The 16,194-nt window shown below is 38.6% G+C and overlaps 1 protein-coding gene across 1 annotated transcript in view; it reads left to right on the top strand.

Annotated features, from left to right (window-relative positions):
* The window catches only part of nrap (nebulin-related anchoring protein), a 108,336-nt gene extending 92,410 nt beyond the window's left edge, over window positions 1-15,926 (top strand). The window contains exons 39-42 of the mRNA XM_010897563.3: window positions 3,254-3,361; window positions 3,829-4,140; window positions 5,202-5,357; window positions 15,043-15,926. Coding sequence (XP_010895865.2) covers window positions 3,254-3,361; window positions 3,829-4,140; window positions 5,202-5,357; window positions 15,043-15,315 — 849 coding nt within the window. The 3' untranslated portion in view covers window positions 15,316-15,926. The remainder of the gene's footprint in view (window positions 1-3,253; window positions 3,362-3,828; window positions 4,141-5,201; window positions 5,358-15,042) is intronic.
* Window positions 15,927-16,194: the final 268 nt, after the last annotated feature.

Raw genomic sequence — 16,194 nt, 5'->3', positions numbered from 1 at the left:
GTCAGTCTTTTCAGATGAGACTCCAGTTGATGAGTCTTGTCAGTCTTTTCAGATGAGACTCCAGTTGATGAGTCTTGTCAGTCTTGTCAGATGAGACTCCAGTTGATGAGACTGGAGGCCCTTTCGCACCACCGCAACCTTCGGGTGATCGGAATTTCAGAGAAGATGGAAGGCAGGGATCCATGAGATTCCTTACAGATTCTTTTGCTGAAGTGCTGGGTACCATCCTCGTTCCTGCTCGCCTAAAACTGGACAGGGCCCTCCCAGCATTCGGCCCATGGTATTTATCATCTGGACATTGTTTAATATTATTTATTCCAAACAGTTCTAAAGGTGGTATTCTCTCTAGATTGTGGAGAACAGCCATTTTGCTGTTCTTAAGAAATGTAGATTTGGGGGAAAAATTTGCTCATGGGTGTTTGGATTATTTTGCCCTTGAACGCGAGACCAGACAGTGTTGCCCTCTTTCCCCTTTGCTATTTGCCCTTGCTATTGAGCCCTTTTTGATAGCTCTCTGTGCATCTTCCTCTTTCCAGGAAGGGGTTGAACACAGGTTATATGCTGATTATTTGTTACTCTGTGTCAGTAACCCTGCAGCCTGCTTACTTTCCATCCTCTCTATTCTGGAGGACTTTGCCTCCTTTTCGGGTTTCAAGTTGAGTCTCCAGAAGAGTGAATGCTTCCCAATAAATCCAGGAGCGCTGCAGCTTAAGCCGACTAACTTCCAAATTAATTACCTGTCATATTCTCTGCAAATTGTGTTCCCCTTCTTGTGCAAATGAAGTCTGACGTTCAGAGAGGGGGTAGCTTACTGCTATCACTTATAGGGAACAATAATGCTGTTAAAATGAATAATTGGCCCAAATTCCTATCTATTTCTTTCTATCCCATTATTTTTGCCAAAGTCCTTTTTTTGGTCAATCAATCAGGCTGTGACACTATTTGTCTGGGGAGGTATTTGTCTACCCAGAATCTTTGCTTCAGGGATGAAGATTTCGTGGAGGGCTGGCACTACCCAACATTTTGTACTACTACTGGGCTGCCAATTTTCAGAAATTGCCATTCTGTTTGCATCCTCTAGATACCCCATGGTGCCACCTTGAGGCACGGTCCTAAATTTCTGTCTCTTTTCGCTTTGCTCTGCAGTTCTCTGCCAGCACCCCTCTTTTGCAACACTTGCAATCCTATGGTACTTTCCACACTTCTGGTATCAGTTTTGACATGATTTTAAAATGTTCTCTGCATCAGCTATGGGCCCTATTAATAAGTATCCCGTCTTCCCCCGTCCCTAATAGACACTTCCCTCTGTCTTTGTACAAAGAAGGTTATTACAAAGTTCCAGGATCTGTATGAGGATGGACACTTTTCTGCACCATGTCAGTTTCTTGGCAATTTCTCGCATTGGAATAGCTTTCATTTCGCAGAACAGGAACAGACTGACGACTTTCAGAAGAACTTTCAATTCCTGGTGGTCCAGATACTCAACTAGTCTAAAGAGGGCCAGTTTCTCTATTCTGTTTTCAGTTCTGCTAACATAATTGCAAAAGGGTTTTATAATGATCTCTTAGCTTTTTAAAATGATAAACTTACAATTAGCAAACACAATGTGCCATCGGAACACAGGCATGATGGTTGCTGATATGTAGATATTCCATACAAATATCTGCCATTTCCAGTTACAATAGTAATTTAGAACATTAACAGTGTGTACACTGAATTGTAATGGACAAAACATTTATTTAAAAGGACATTTCAAAGTGACCCTAAACCTCTGAATGGTAGTGTATGTCAGTGGCGGCTGCTGGTCTTTCAAAGAGGGGAAGCTCATTTTTGGCCTACATTATAACCCTCTGATTGTCTTCATTTGTAGTGACGCTCTTTTGGACCCCAGACAATAACATTTAATTTTGTAACAGAACTATATATATATATATATATATATATTTTTTTTTACAAATATAATTTTACTAATGTTTTATTAATGGCTTCGCTAAAATCAGGTCGACAATATTAGCACTGCCTGCCATCGTGCGCAGTTTCACCCGCGTACGACGCTAGCCTAGCCTACTACTGTATATGAATTAATTAATTATCTAAAAAAATATATATTAAACTTTATAAAACTGAAACAAGGATTGTGGTGTAGCCTATAATTGTGTGAAATGTATGATGCAAATCAGCTAGCAATTTTGCCAAACAAATATCAAGAAATATTGCAGCAGTTTGTCTTTCGAATACATTTGAGAAATCCGTGATGGGACTGAGGTCCAAATAGCTTCAGTGACTTCTTATAGTACAGACCGCTGTCAGTCAAAAGGATATGCAGTTTGACAGATCCTCAGATCCTCCAATCATCACACGGAAGCCCGGAGTCCGGGCCAGCCCACTCCTCATTCACCCCCAGAGACGCTGAGCGTCCGTGGGAGGGACATTATTGCAGCATTTATCCAATCACCGTCTACTTTCGGAGCACTGCAAAAAACTGTTCTAAGCAGCCTCATTGAAGTCAATGGACTCTCGGCTTCAACAGGGAAATGCACTGTGACGCTGCGGGATTGTATGAGAAGAAAATCGAGTCAGCCGACCTGTAGCTGATTCTGAACTAACAAGTTTTAGAGATGAACGTGTTTTAACGCATTTTTAATATGTACTATTGTGTAAACAATAAAATGTTTACACAATAGTACATATTTTACCTTTTTTTTGACATTATAGGCAGTCTTAAAGAAATCCTCGCTGGTGTATGTATAGGTGTGCGGTATATACAGTAACTATATATCTGTATTTGTACATGAAATGTAAATTATGGTATAGGTTACATTCGCCGCTCATATCCTACTAGCTGATATGCCCATTGATACAAATGTATGTCTGCTTTAAATAGATGTTGTATTTGGTCCCTATATGTTTTCTTTCAACAATTCATCAAGTAATAGTCTGGATTTGGGTAGATGTACTTAGCAAATATAGGCAACTATGAATATCAACTTAGGTTAAGTTTATGTTCTTGGTCAATTTGACTGGGTAGTGTAAGTACAATAAACACATACATTATACATACTAAAGTTTCCTTTATCTAAGTGCTGCTCAGAATGTCATGTTTCAGATCATCTTTTCCCTGGGTTGTTAAACTTATCTATTCAAATGTTAGTACCAAATGTTTCTTGGTCCATTATCTACTAATCAACTGGTCCATCATGACACCACGGTCTGGTAACCATAGTTATCAGTCTGTCTTTTCCACCCATTGCAGAAAGTCTATAAAGCAGCTGGGGATGAGATGAGATCAGCTGGGTATGACCTGAGACTGGATGCTATCCCCTTCCAGACCGCCAAAGCTTCCAGAAATAATGCCAGTGATGTGAGTTTAGTTTGCATAATAAAACTAACATTACATTTCTAATTGCCTTTCTTGCATTTTATTTACAACGATTTTGCTGATAGTTTTATTCAGGACCTTTGACAGTACGTACCATAGTTAAATGCATTGAGTGGAACTGGATAAGACTAACATTATTATTTGTTCATGGTATGAGGGCCCCTTCTCAGTACAGCTCATATTGTGATGCTGAACTCAGCATACAGACAGTGCATAAGGACCCCCACAAAATGTAGCTGCAAACTGATTCAGCACTAAATCGGGTGAATGGGCATGATTTATGACTGGGTTGCCTTGTCTTGTTGTGCTGTAGGTACTCCTTGATGTAGGAGAGTGTCCTATTGAAAAATTGGAAATGTAACCTCCCAAACATCCTCTAGTAGCAATGCAATATTCTGGCAAAAATTTGGTTTAACTGAGCAATTCCCTAATTGTCTTTGTTCCATTAGTTCCGCTACAAACAGGCCTTTGTGAAGGAGAAGGGCCAGCAGGTGGGACTACTCAGTGTCGAGGATGACCCCAAGATGGTTCACTCTCTGGCGGCCAGCAAGCTTCAGAGCAACATTGGGTACAAGAGGCAGGCTCAAGAGACGCGCTCCCAGTTTAAGATGCATGCAGATCAGCCTGAGTTTCAACAAGCCAAAAAGAGCCAAGCCCTAGCCAGCAACCAGACCTATCGCCAGAGGCTTCATGACTACACCTGTGACCTCCAGCAACTCAACGTCCAACACGCAAAACAGGCCTACAAGTTGCAGAGTGATGTGTGTGGAGTCTTCTTTAATAGTTATTTTATTTATCCATTATAAATAAAATATTAACATTCATAATATTACAGTGCTCCAAAAAATTAAGGGATCATGGAATCATAGTATGTCACCAAGTCAATTTAACATTAGGGATATCAATCTGTCCAGTTTGTTTCAAGGTTTATTTGTCAAATGCACTGCACAACACATCGTCATCTTGCACAATGAAATTCTTGTGGCATGGCACCCAACAACTACATAGTGAGAGGTAAGGAGAAGAATATAAAAGCAAAAAGTATAGCCAGACAAAAGAATTATAATAAAATAAAGCAAAAATATACATAACAATGTAATCTAGCAGCAATCTAGGTAGTGTTATTGAACATTTAGATATGGCAAGTATGGCAGTAATAAACTTAAAGATGTAAACTAACGTACATTTTTGAAAGAGTGGGATGGGGACAGAGTATGAACAGAGATGGCCAAAGATACATCAAAATGTATTTTAAAATAATTAATTTTAAGTGCATTAAAATAAACTACAAAATACAGCAGTCACACCATGTATCAAAATAAAGTACTATATTTTTGTATTTTAAAATACTTTTACAAGGGAGCATGAAAACACTTTACAAATCTTCCATCTATTGGCCTATTTGATATATCCCATCACCACTACACTGATGGCGGAAGTTATCGCAGGCAGGTCGATATTTCACAAGCCAAAAGCCAGATTTATTGAACCTAAAAAACAAAAAGGAACAGCACAAAAATAAAGTGCCCCATGGACAAACCATAACCAACAACACATTTAAAATAAGGGCACCTTAAATAGGATCCCCAATCAGAGGCAACGCAGGCCAGCTGCCTCTGATTGAGTACATCTGAAACAAACACAGCGATGCCTAGGGATATCTATTTCCTGCCCGGTCCCAATTATAGCCCCCAGCCAGTGTAGAGATTGCTAGGGGCGTCCTAGGAAAAATGAATTTATTTTTGGAGCCATGTATAATATTTACAATAAAAAGTATTAAAGGTGCTAAATTACTAAAATTTCAGATGACACTCCGTTGCAGGTGAACTACAAGTCAGACCTGAATTGGATCAGGGGTGTGGGCTGGACCCCACCTGGTTCCCATAAGGTGGAGATGGCCAGGCGCGCTGCAGAACTGGGTATGGGGAAAGGAGTGAGCACTGAGGAGGCCATTGCCCAGTACCAAAATATGATGATGGTGAGTGTGAGACACAGAGAGTGAGTTTATTATATTGCAAAATGTACTATTACATTTTTTAGCAGGAACAAACTTCTACCTGAGTAAAACAATTCTTTAACATGTCAGAACACATACCTTATATTACATTAATATTGTTATATGTATACACTACCGGTAAAATGTTTTATAACATCCCACAGTTGTTATTTACATTTAAGCAGTTCAAGTCCAATGAATAACCTATAGAAATTATAAAGGTATAGAGGTTAACATACAAAGTTTTGGTAATCAAAAACTGAAAGTTATGAGTTATGACCAAGAAAAGGAACCAGGCAAGCTTGTATGGCTTTTGCCATGGGCTGTTTTTACAGCTTATTATCCAGTAATAGCCCTACTAGTATCTACTTACTACTTGGAATAGTCATAAGATTTGAGCAATTGTTAGTGAGACTGAAGATGAACTTAACGCAGCCAAAGCTATTTCATTTCATGCCACAACAACATTCATTTTTCTTTCTGAGTTTTAGTCTATCCTGAACCAATCCTATTGACTACTTTGTTTGTTCAGGGGCAAGGATCAAACCCCAGTCCACTGTGTGACAGTCCGCATCACTAACCGCTACACTATTTAACAATGGGTGAGTGGGTGGGTAGTCAGTCTGTCAGTGATATTCACTCTTCTTAGCTGGCTCTGCTTACGTGGTGTGGCAAAAATGTCCTTTTTCAGAGAAAAAGTAATGGGTTAACAAATTAAAGCTGTTCTGCAGCAAGGAAGTAAACTAAACCTTGAAAGATGATGTTTCTAATTCCTCCAGATGTCCCAACTTTTTTTGATTACATTCAGTTGATTACATACATTGAGCCCAATGTATTGTTTGATTCTTTTTAATAAGGAATTGAATGTGACTTAATGTTTTACAAATGTTCTGTCATTAAGTAACAAAAATGTAAAAAAAACATCATGTAAAAAGAACATTGTTGGGAAATATTCAAAATAACATCAGTTAAAAAGTTTGCATCCTTTTTTTTTGTACTGTTAATGGCTAGTATGTCTTCCCTTTGTGTTTATAACTTTCTTCAACCTCTTTGGGTACCATCAGAGAAGCCTTGGGATTCTCTAAGTTGTCATTTTTGTCAGTTCTTGATGACATATCTTTTCTAACTCTTTCAGATTGCTTGGCCATCTGTCATGCACACATGCATTTGTTTAACTTGTTCAGATCAATACAGACATTTTGTATTATATTTAAGCCTGGAGACTGGGAGGGCCATGGCAACACCCTGACTTTGTTCTTGTCAAACTATTTCTCTATAGATTTTGCCTTATGTTTCGGGTCTTGTCTTGTTGCAGGATCCACCCACGCCTCCCTTTTATCTTGGTGACTGTTGGTAAGAGGCCTCTAAGATTTGTTGATATTTCTCTGCATCCATTCGACCTTGATGAAGACATGTACCCCCAAAACATCAGAGAACAGCCACCTTGTTTGAGTGTGGGAATGGTATTACTTTCCTTATAGGCAGTTTTCTTGTGTTGTCAAGCATATTTTTGATCGATTTTGTCCATCTAATTCAACTTTTGTTTCATCAGACCACATAATCTTGTTCCAAATCTGAAGGGGTTTATTGACATGTTCTTTGGTGTATTTCAAGCATGTTGCCTTGTGTCTAGTAGTTAGCAATGGCTTCCTGCAAGCTTTTCTACCAAACAATCCAGATCTATGCAGTGTGCCTTTGATGGTACACTTGCCTCCAAATACCTTTTCAGGCAACCTGGATTGTTGCGAATCTCTCTAACAATTACTCTGGTCGCTCTGTTTTTTAATAAAAACATTTTTTTGCAGTCTTCCACTCCTTGAAAGTGTCTTTGTGCATCTATTTTTCTTCCATTTCTGGAAGTTTTCACTGTTTGTAATGGTATTCCTAAATGCTTGGATATCTTTTTATACCCCTCTCCGTCTTTTTGAAGAGTTCATATTTTCTGTTCCAGGCCTTCTGAAAGCTGCCTTCCCGATCCCATTGCACCTTCTTGATTGCTCACAGCCAACTGCTTGAAATTTAGCCTTCTTATACTTTTTATGCCTGGAGTAGATTGGCCCAATGGCAGACCTTAATTGCAATCCTAATCTAACTCACATTGTTCCACTCATAAATTTGGCAAAGTCTAAAATGTTTTGCTTCCAATTTAGGTTCTGTTTTGCCTTTGATGTGACTGTTGTCATGTCAAGACCATGTTGTAACCCATTGTCAATGAAGAAACACATTTAAACTGATAGTAAATATTTTTTGGGTAGATAAATTGTACTTTACATCCTGAAACCAAGGGGGATGCAAACTTCTGCACCCAAATGTAGAAACCCTCTGGTGTGAATGAGTACAGTTTCTAACACCATCAAAAGACACTTGAAAACTGAAGGAAACTCTGACAGGAAGAGGTCTAGCAGACCCAAAGCCACAACAGTTCTAGAAGACAAGTTTTTGAAAGTCAACAGATTGCGTGATAGGCTGCTCACAGGACAACAACTTAATCCACAGCTTAACACTGGACAAAGTAAGCAAGTCTCAGTTTCTACTGTAAAGAAAAGGCTTTGAGCTGCAGGTTTGACAGATCGAGTGGCAGTAAGAAAACCATTGCTAAGATGGCAAAATAAGAAAAAGAGGCTTGTCTGGGCCATGAAGTGCTTTTGCAGCCCCATTCAATATCCCCTGGTGTATGCCTAGTTGGTCAGGGGTTCATCCTACAGCAAGATAATAACTTAAAACATACCTCCAGGCAAAGTCAAAACTGCCTTAGAATAAAAGAACATGACAGTGGGCTTCAAATCATGCAATGGCTAACACACTCTCTGGTTTGGGATGAACTGGGCAGAAGGGTGAAAGCAAAGCAACCTACAAGTGAAACACATTCATTGGAAATTCTGCAGCAATGTTGGCAGAGATGGGCAAAGATACTTCAAAATGTTACTTAATTTTAATTGTATCAAAATAAACTCAAAATTACAGCAGCCACACCATGTATCTAAAGAAACTACTGTATTTTAAAAATACTAAAAATACTTTTACAAGGGAGCATGAAAACACTTTGCAAACCTTCCATCTATCGGCCTATTTGATCTATCCCTTCACCAGTACACTGACTCAGTTGATTAAGTAGACAATGTTTGATAGTCATGTAATAAATCTGACATATGCAACCAGTTAACATATAAAATATTCACATAGCCAGTTTAGTCTTGTTTGCTTTAAAACTAACTTAACATAGGCTTAAACTCAGGTCAAATAGCAAGCTAAAGTTAACTGTGAGGGCTACAACTAGGGTCAAATAGTTAGCTCGAACTACAGTGATGGGAAAAAGTAGTTGATCCCCTGCTGATTTTGTACGTTTGCCCACTGACAAATAAATTATCAGTCTATCATTTTAATGGTAGGCTTATTTGAACAGTGAGAGACAGAACAACAACAGAAAAAGACAAACGCATGTCAAACATTTTAAGAATTTTTTCTTGTTTTAATGAGTGAAATAAGTATTTGATCCCCTCTCAATCAGAAAGATTTTTGGCTCCCAGGTGTCTTTTATACAGATAACGAGTTGAGATTAGGAGCACAATCTTAAAGGCAGTGCTCCTAATCTCAGCTTGTTACCTGTATAAAAGACACATGTCCACAGAAGCAATCAATCAATCAGATTCCAAACTCTTTGCCAAGACCAAAGAGCTGTCCGATGATGTCAGGGACAAGATTGTAGACCTACACAAGGCTGGAATGGGCTACAAGACCATCGCCAAGCAGCTTGGTGAGAAGGTGACAACAGTTGGTGCGATTTTTCGCAAATGGAAGAAACACAAAAGAACTGTCAATCTCCCTCGGTCGGTGGAGATTCTTAATGATTTGAAAATGACTGTCCACTGACCGAGATGACAGTCAAATCATGCGAATGTCACTCAACAACCGTAGGACGATATCAAGTGACCTACAAAAAGAATGGCAAACAACAGCTGGGGTGAATTTCACGGCGAGGACAGTTCGAAACAGGTTCTAGGGGCAGGGCTGAAGTGGAGCAAGAAGAAGGATGAGTACAACCCCAAGAACACCATCCCATGGAGGTGGAAACATCATTCTTTGGGGATGCTTTTCTGCAAAGGGGACAGGATGACTGCACCTTATTGAGGGGAGGATGGATGGGCCCATGTAACGCGAGATCTTGGCCAACAACCTCCTTCCCTCAGTAAGAGCATTGAAGATGGGTCGTGGCTGGGTCTTCCAGCATGACAACGACCCGAAACACACTACCAGGGCAACTAAGGAGTGGCTCCGTATGAAGCATCTCAAGGTCCTGGAGTGGCCTAGCCAGTCTCCAGACCTGAACCCAATAGAAAATCTTTGGAGGGAGGTGAAAGTCCGTATTGCCCAGCGACAGCCCCGAAACCTGAAGAATCTGGAAAAGGTCTGTATGGATGAGTGGGCCAAAATCCCTGCTGCAGTGTGTGCAAACCTGGTCAAGAACTACAGGAAACGTATGATCTCTGTAATTGCAAACAAAGGTTTCTGTACCAAATATTAAATTCTGCTTTTCTGATGTATCAAATACTTATGTCATGCAATAAAATGCAAATTAATTAATCATACAATGTGATTATCTGGATTTTTGTTTTAGATTCCGTCACTCACAGTTGAAGAGTACCTATGATAACAATTTCATAGACTTCTACATACTTTGTAAGAGGGAAAACCTTCAATACCGGCAGTGTATCAAATTCTTGTTCTCCCCACTGTAGGTTTCTCCCATACTTCTTCTCATTAAGTTGTGCTTGCCAAAGGCAAATAATTATTTCTCCAGCTCTACAGCCTAAATGGTAGAAGCTATAAACACGAAACCAACTCAAAAACATCCCACATGATCGAATATAAGCAGTTCTTTTTGATGGCTATTATACTTTTTAAACTATATCAATATTTAAATGAGCAACTAATGTATATCAAATGGGAAAAAAGTCTCCATAGACTTGAATGGTAAAAAAGTCACAAATTCTAGATGCATCTCCTCCTACATTTCTTAAACTATCAAGTCCAAACCAATGCAAAGATGTTCAGTCTGGCCCAACTCGAGTTGATTGTATTCAGATTTTTTATTAACATTCAAAGCTTGCATAAATTAATGTGTTTCATTGAGAGCCAAAGTAATACAGAGGTTTCAATTCAAAATGTTCATGGTTTAGGGCCAATCAACCTTTGATAACAACTTTAAAGGTTTGAGACTATCCTAAATATGAATTCTATTACATGTTTATAAACAATTTACTGGATAATTGCTAATTATTGCTTATTGCTAATTGCTGATACATCGTTAGGATATAACTGAGAATGACTCTTGAACTGTTCATGCTAGACACAAAACCAACTTTGTTTCACACGTTTAGCCTATACCCAGTTCGTATGATGGAAGGTTTATTGATTTTACAGATTCTAATTAGCGTAATTAGCATAATTAGTGTTGACTAGCTATTAGGCTGTATCTTTACCTACAGTGGATATAAAAAGTCTACACACCCCTGTTAAAATTCCAGGTTCTTGTGATGTAAATGAAAGAGACAAAGATAAATCATGTCAGAACTTTTTCCACTTTTAATGTGACCTATAATGTGAACAATTCAATTGAAAAACAAACTGAAATATTTGACTGTACAGCCTCAATTCCCATAATTAGTTAACAATTCCACTGGATTTGAGATAAGGTAGGTCCCCTGTGTGTCCACAATTTAAAGAGCAATGTTACTGTTGCATTTTGGAGAAATTTAAATGTATATTGCATCTCAATGAAAACATTGGTGCTGTCACACTTAAAGCCACATTACAGCCTCAATTACCATAATTAGTTAACCATTCCACTTGATTTCAGTTAAGGTAGGTCCCCTCTGTGTCCACCACATGAAGAGCAAGTTTACTGTAGCATTTTGGAGAAATTGATAGGTATTTTGCATCTCTATGGAGATATTGGTGCTGCCACACTTAAGCCATATTACAGCCTCAATTTCCATAATTAGTTAACCATTACACTTCATTTGAGTTAAGGTATGTCCCCTCTATATGTTGACCACATAAAGAGCAATTTTCCTGTAGCATGTAGTAGAAGTTGACATTTAAAAGCTAAGTGAATCTCTATGGCGACGTTGGTAATGTCACACTTAAAGCCACATTATAGCCTTAATACCCATAATTAGTTGACCATTCTACTTGATTTGAGTTAAGGTATGTCCCCTATATGAGTTCACCTCATAAAGAGAAATTTTACTGTAGCATATGAGAAACAGAAAGTTATATTGCATCTCTATGGAGACGTTGGTGCTGTCAAACTTAAAGCCTCAATTACAGCCTCAATTCCCATAATGATTTGACCATTCCACTTGTTTTATGGTATGTCCCCTCTATGTGTCAACCACATAAAGAGCAATTTTGCTCTTTATGTGATTTAAAAATATTGTAATTTGGAGTATTTATTTGTAGAAAACAACCACTGGTCAAAATAACCAAAAACCAAAAAATACAATAAAAATTCAGACTTCAAATAATGCAAATAAAATACTAATGTTTTAACTCAGGAAAAGTTCAGAAATCACAATTTGGTGGAATAACCATGATTTTTAATCACAGCTTTCATCCGTCTTGGCATGCTCTCCACCAGTCTGTCACGTTGCTTTTAGGTGACTTTATGCCACTCCTGGCACAAAAGTCAATTAGCTCTGCTTTGTTTGATGGCTTGTGACCATCCATCTTCCTCTTGATCAAATTCCAGAGGTTTTCAATGGGGTTCAGGTCTGGAGATTGGGCTTCCCATGACAGGTTCTTGATCTAGTGGTCCTCCATCCACACCTTGATTGACCTGGCTGTGTGGCATGGAGCATTATTATTGCTGGAAAAATCAATTCTCAGAGTTGGGGAACATTGTCAGAGCAGAAGGAAGCACATGTTCTTCAAGGATAACCTTGTACTTGGCTTGATTCATGTGTCCTTCACAAAGACAAATTTGCCCGATTCCAGCCTTGCTGAAGCATCTCCAGATCACCACTGAACCTCCTCCAAATTACACAGTGGGTGTGAGACACTGTGGCTTGTAGGCCTCTCCAGGTCTCCATCAAACCATTAGACAACCAGGTGTATGGAAAAGCTGAACATTTTACTTGTCAGAGAAGATGACCTTACTCCATTCCTCTATGGTTCAATCCTTATGGTCTTTTGCAAACTTCAGCCTTTGCTTCTCATTGATGAAGGGCTTTATTTCTAGCTTTGCACTTCAGCCCTGCCCCTAGAACCCTGTTTTGAACCGTCCTCACCGTGCACATCACCACAGCTGCTGTTTGCCATTCTTTTTGTAGGTCACTTGATATCATCCTACGATTGTTGAGTGAAGTTCGAATTAGTTGACGTAATCTCGGTCAGTGGACTGTCGTTTTCGCCCTCTGTTAGTCTGTAGCATTGTTGTCCCCAATGTCTGTTTCTTGACCTTGTTCTTATGAACCACCTTCTTTGAAATGTTCAGGATGGAAATAACCTGACATACATTGTATCCCTCTGCCAGTAAAGCCAGAATTTACCCCTTCTTTTCCTCTCTCAAAGCTTTTCTTTTCAACTCTTTTGTCATGTTGAATTGTTTTTTTTATCCTTTGAGGTACTACTTGCACTATTTTTGCCATGGCTGCCATACATGTAGAGATTTCTTTTGTAAAGAAAACATGAGTGAGCAGTCAAAACACGTCTTTTATTTCTTATGGGATTCACATTCAACTGTAGGTCATAACAGAATGGCACAATCATAAAACAAAACATGGCAACATGTTCAAAAAATTTAACTGACCCCTGTTCAAAAGTCTGCATACCCTTAGTTCTTAATACTGTGTATTGTCCCCTTTAGCATCAATGACAGCGGGCAGTCTTTTGTAATAGTTGTGACCATAAAGCTGTATTTTGGTCTCATCACTCCAAATTACAGTGTGCCCAGAAGCTGTGAGGCATGTCAAGGTGTCATCGGGCATATTGTAACCAGGCTTTTTTTGTGCCATTGGCACAGTAAAGGCTTCTTTTGGCAACTCGACCATGCAGCTCATGTTTGTTCAAGTATCGTCGTACTGTGCTCCTTGAAACAACCACACAGTTTTTTTTCCAGAGCAACATGTATTTCTCCTGAGGTTACCTGTGGGTTTTTCTTTGTATTCTGAACAATTCTTCTGGCAGTTTTGGCTGAAATATTTCTTGGTGTACCTAACCTTGACTTAGTATTAAGAGATCCCGCTTCTTAATAAGTGATTTAACAGTACTGACTGGCATTTGCAAGGCTTTGAATATATTTTATCCTTTTCCATCTTTATGAAGTTCTATTACCTTGTAACGCAGGTCTTCTGATAGTTCTTTTCTGCTCCCCATGGCTCAGTATCTAGCCTGCTCAGTGCATCCACATGAGAGCTAACAAACTAATTAATTACTTATACACATACACTAATTGCAATTTAAAAACCCACAGGTGTGGGAGATTCACATTTAATTGCCATTTTCACCTGTGTGTGTTTGTAACAAGGCCAGACATTCAAGGGTATGTAAACTTTTGCTCAGGGCCATTCGGGTGATTTCTGTTATCATTATGATTTAAAAAGGAGCCAAACAATTATGTGATGATAAATGGCTTCATATGTTCACTATCCTTAAATAAAATATATATTTTTGCCTGATCAGACAAATTTTCCAAATGAATGCCATCATTTCATAATTACAAACATAATCATCCGAGGAGTCTCTCACTTAATATATGAACAGCCATCACTACTTATAGTGGAAAAAGGGGTGTGGTAAGATGCTGCCCATCTGTCTTGTGTCACATAGGTTTTACCCACAGGGTGGGCTGTTCCCCCACCTTTTCCTTCCTGCCATAATGTTTACTGTTGTGTTTACCTAAAGGGGCCAACTGACCTTACTTCCCCCCCAAAGACCACATTCCTAAGAAACAAAGGACTGGCACCCTTCTTGGTCTAGGCAGGAGAACAGATTTTCAAAGTACCTAGTGATGCTCTGATATTATACAGACACGTGTCACAATCAAAGTAAAGATTTACATACCAGGCAATAGAAAGACAGACATTTCTCAAATATACCTTAGTTCAAAATTTCCATAACAATCTGCTCTGTTCGTGGGGGATAGGAATGTAATCAGGTTTCACTACACTCAAGCTAGCACAACCCTGCTCTCCATGAGTACGAGAGTTACGTGCATAAAGACCAACAGTTACTTCATGCGATTTATGAACTTGCCTAGTCATTTTCCACCTCTGTCTGTACTGCTTTTTTAAACTTAACTGATAGACTAAGATAAGAGCAGCTGCATTCCAAGTATGGACAGCTATATTTCATGGATGGGGTTTTGCCACCTGTAACTTCCTTTTAGCTCTGCTATTGATTTTTCAATATACATGTTTATGTTCTTAATATTTTTTTTATTATTTAAAGGATTATTGTATAGTTCTTTCTATGATTGAGTTACATGGTAGTTCAACCTAACTATCTTAACATGAAAACAAACTTATGTTGCTCTGAATAGGACAGCATGCTCAACTAAAATATTTTTTGGAAATAATTCTTAATAACAAAAATGACCTGGGGGCAATTGGGGTTCATGTTTTTGCTGATGGACAGGACAATAGAGTGTAAAACTATTTTTGTCCAGCTCCAGCACCAGATGGAGGAGCAGCAGCAGGTGTCAGAGCATTTGGAGAATAGAGAAGAATTCCAGCAGTCGGGAGTCAATCTAGATGCCATGGAGATCCTCCAAGTCAAGAGGAAAAAGACCATCCAAACAGTTAAATCTACCACCACAACCACCACTTCCTCCTCCATGAATAAAAGTGTCAATAAGTCAATGATGGCTTCTAGCTCGGCTTCAGCTGTAGAGAAAACAGGCCAAATGTCAAGTCAAGCACCGGCCATAGAAAATGCATAAACAACGTTGAGAGAAGATAATAAATGAAGGTTGCCCCTAACTATTGGTTGAAGTGAGGGATTGGACGAATATCTGATCCTAGGTATGTTAAGGGCAACTTCTAGCCAAAGAGACAATTAGAAAATGTTTTGAGAAAGCTTTGCATGTAAAATCAGAAAGGCAGTTGAAATGTGCAATGAATGGTTTAAATTAAAGGGAACGTATGTATCTATAAGGACTTCACAAAACATTAATAATAACCCATGCACACAATTCAAAAGTAGTATATGAGAATGTCATCAATGTTTTTCAACATAGGCAAGTTGATATTTTTGCAATGTTATGACAATGATCATAATTATGGCAAATGCACTTCATGTAGTAATTCTATGTTATGTTATACTGCTTATGAATGTGTAATGATACACTTTCTTAGGTTCCCTTCAAATTAAGTGTTAACAGCGGAAGAAGGAAATGTAACGTTTGGTTTTTGCTTTGTGTATGAAACTAGGGGTTTGCTTAAATATGTCATTATATCCATAAATTGACAGTTGATGGATTTTATTATACCTGTAATCTGTAAGATTTGTAGGACAATTGTTTCTATGCAACCAATAAATCTGTTGATCAAGGTCAGTGTGGGTTTTTAAGTAAAAATGGCCTTAATATCTAGCAACCGTCCACCAAACTGATTAATCTTTGAAGCAGCAGGCAGTAACTATTTAACAGAGCAGAGGAGAACATAAGAAACCAGTCAAATAATCAAGTGAATAGATCATTGAGATAAAGCTGTGTTTCATCAAACTGCAGGTCAATGTACTGCCTGTACATTGATTTACAGAGATTAGGATGTTTATTTATTTAGAACGCACAGTGTCAATGTCCTTGTTTAAGAAATTG

Source organism: Esox lucius, chromosome 5 (assembly GCF_011004845.1).
Source record: "Esox lucius isolate fEsoLuc1 chromosome 5, fEsoLuc1.pri, whole genome shotgun sequence".
Classification (NCBI taxonomy): domain Eukaryota; kingdom Metazoa; phylum Chordata; class Actinopteri; order Esociformes; family Esocidae; genus Esox; species Esox lucius.
The sequence above is the reverse complement of the archived record's forward strand: the minus strand, read 5'-3'. Positions and strand labels throughout refer to the sequence as shown.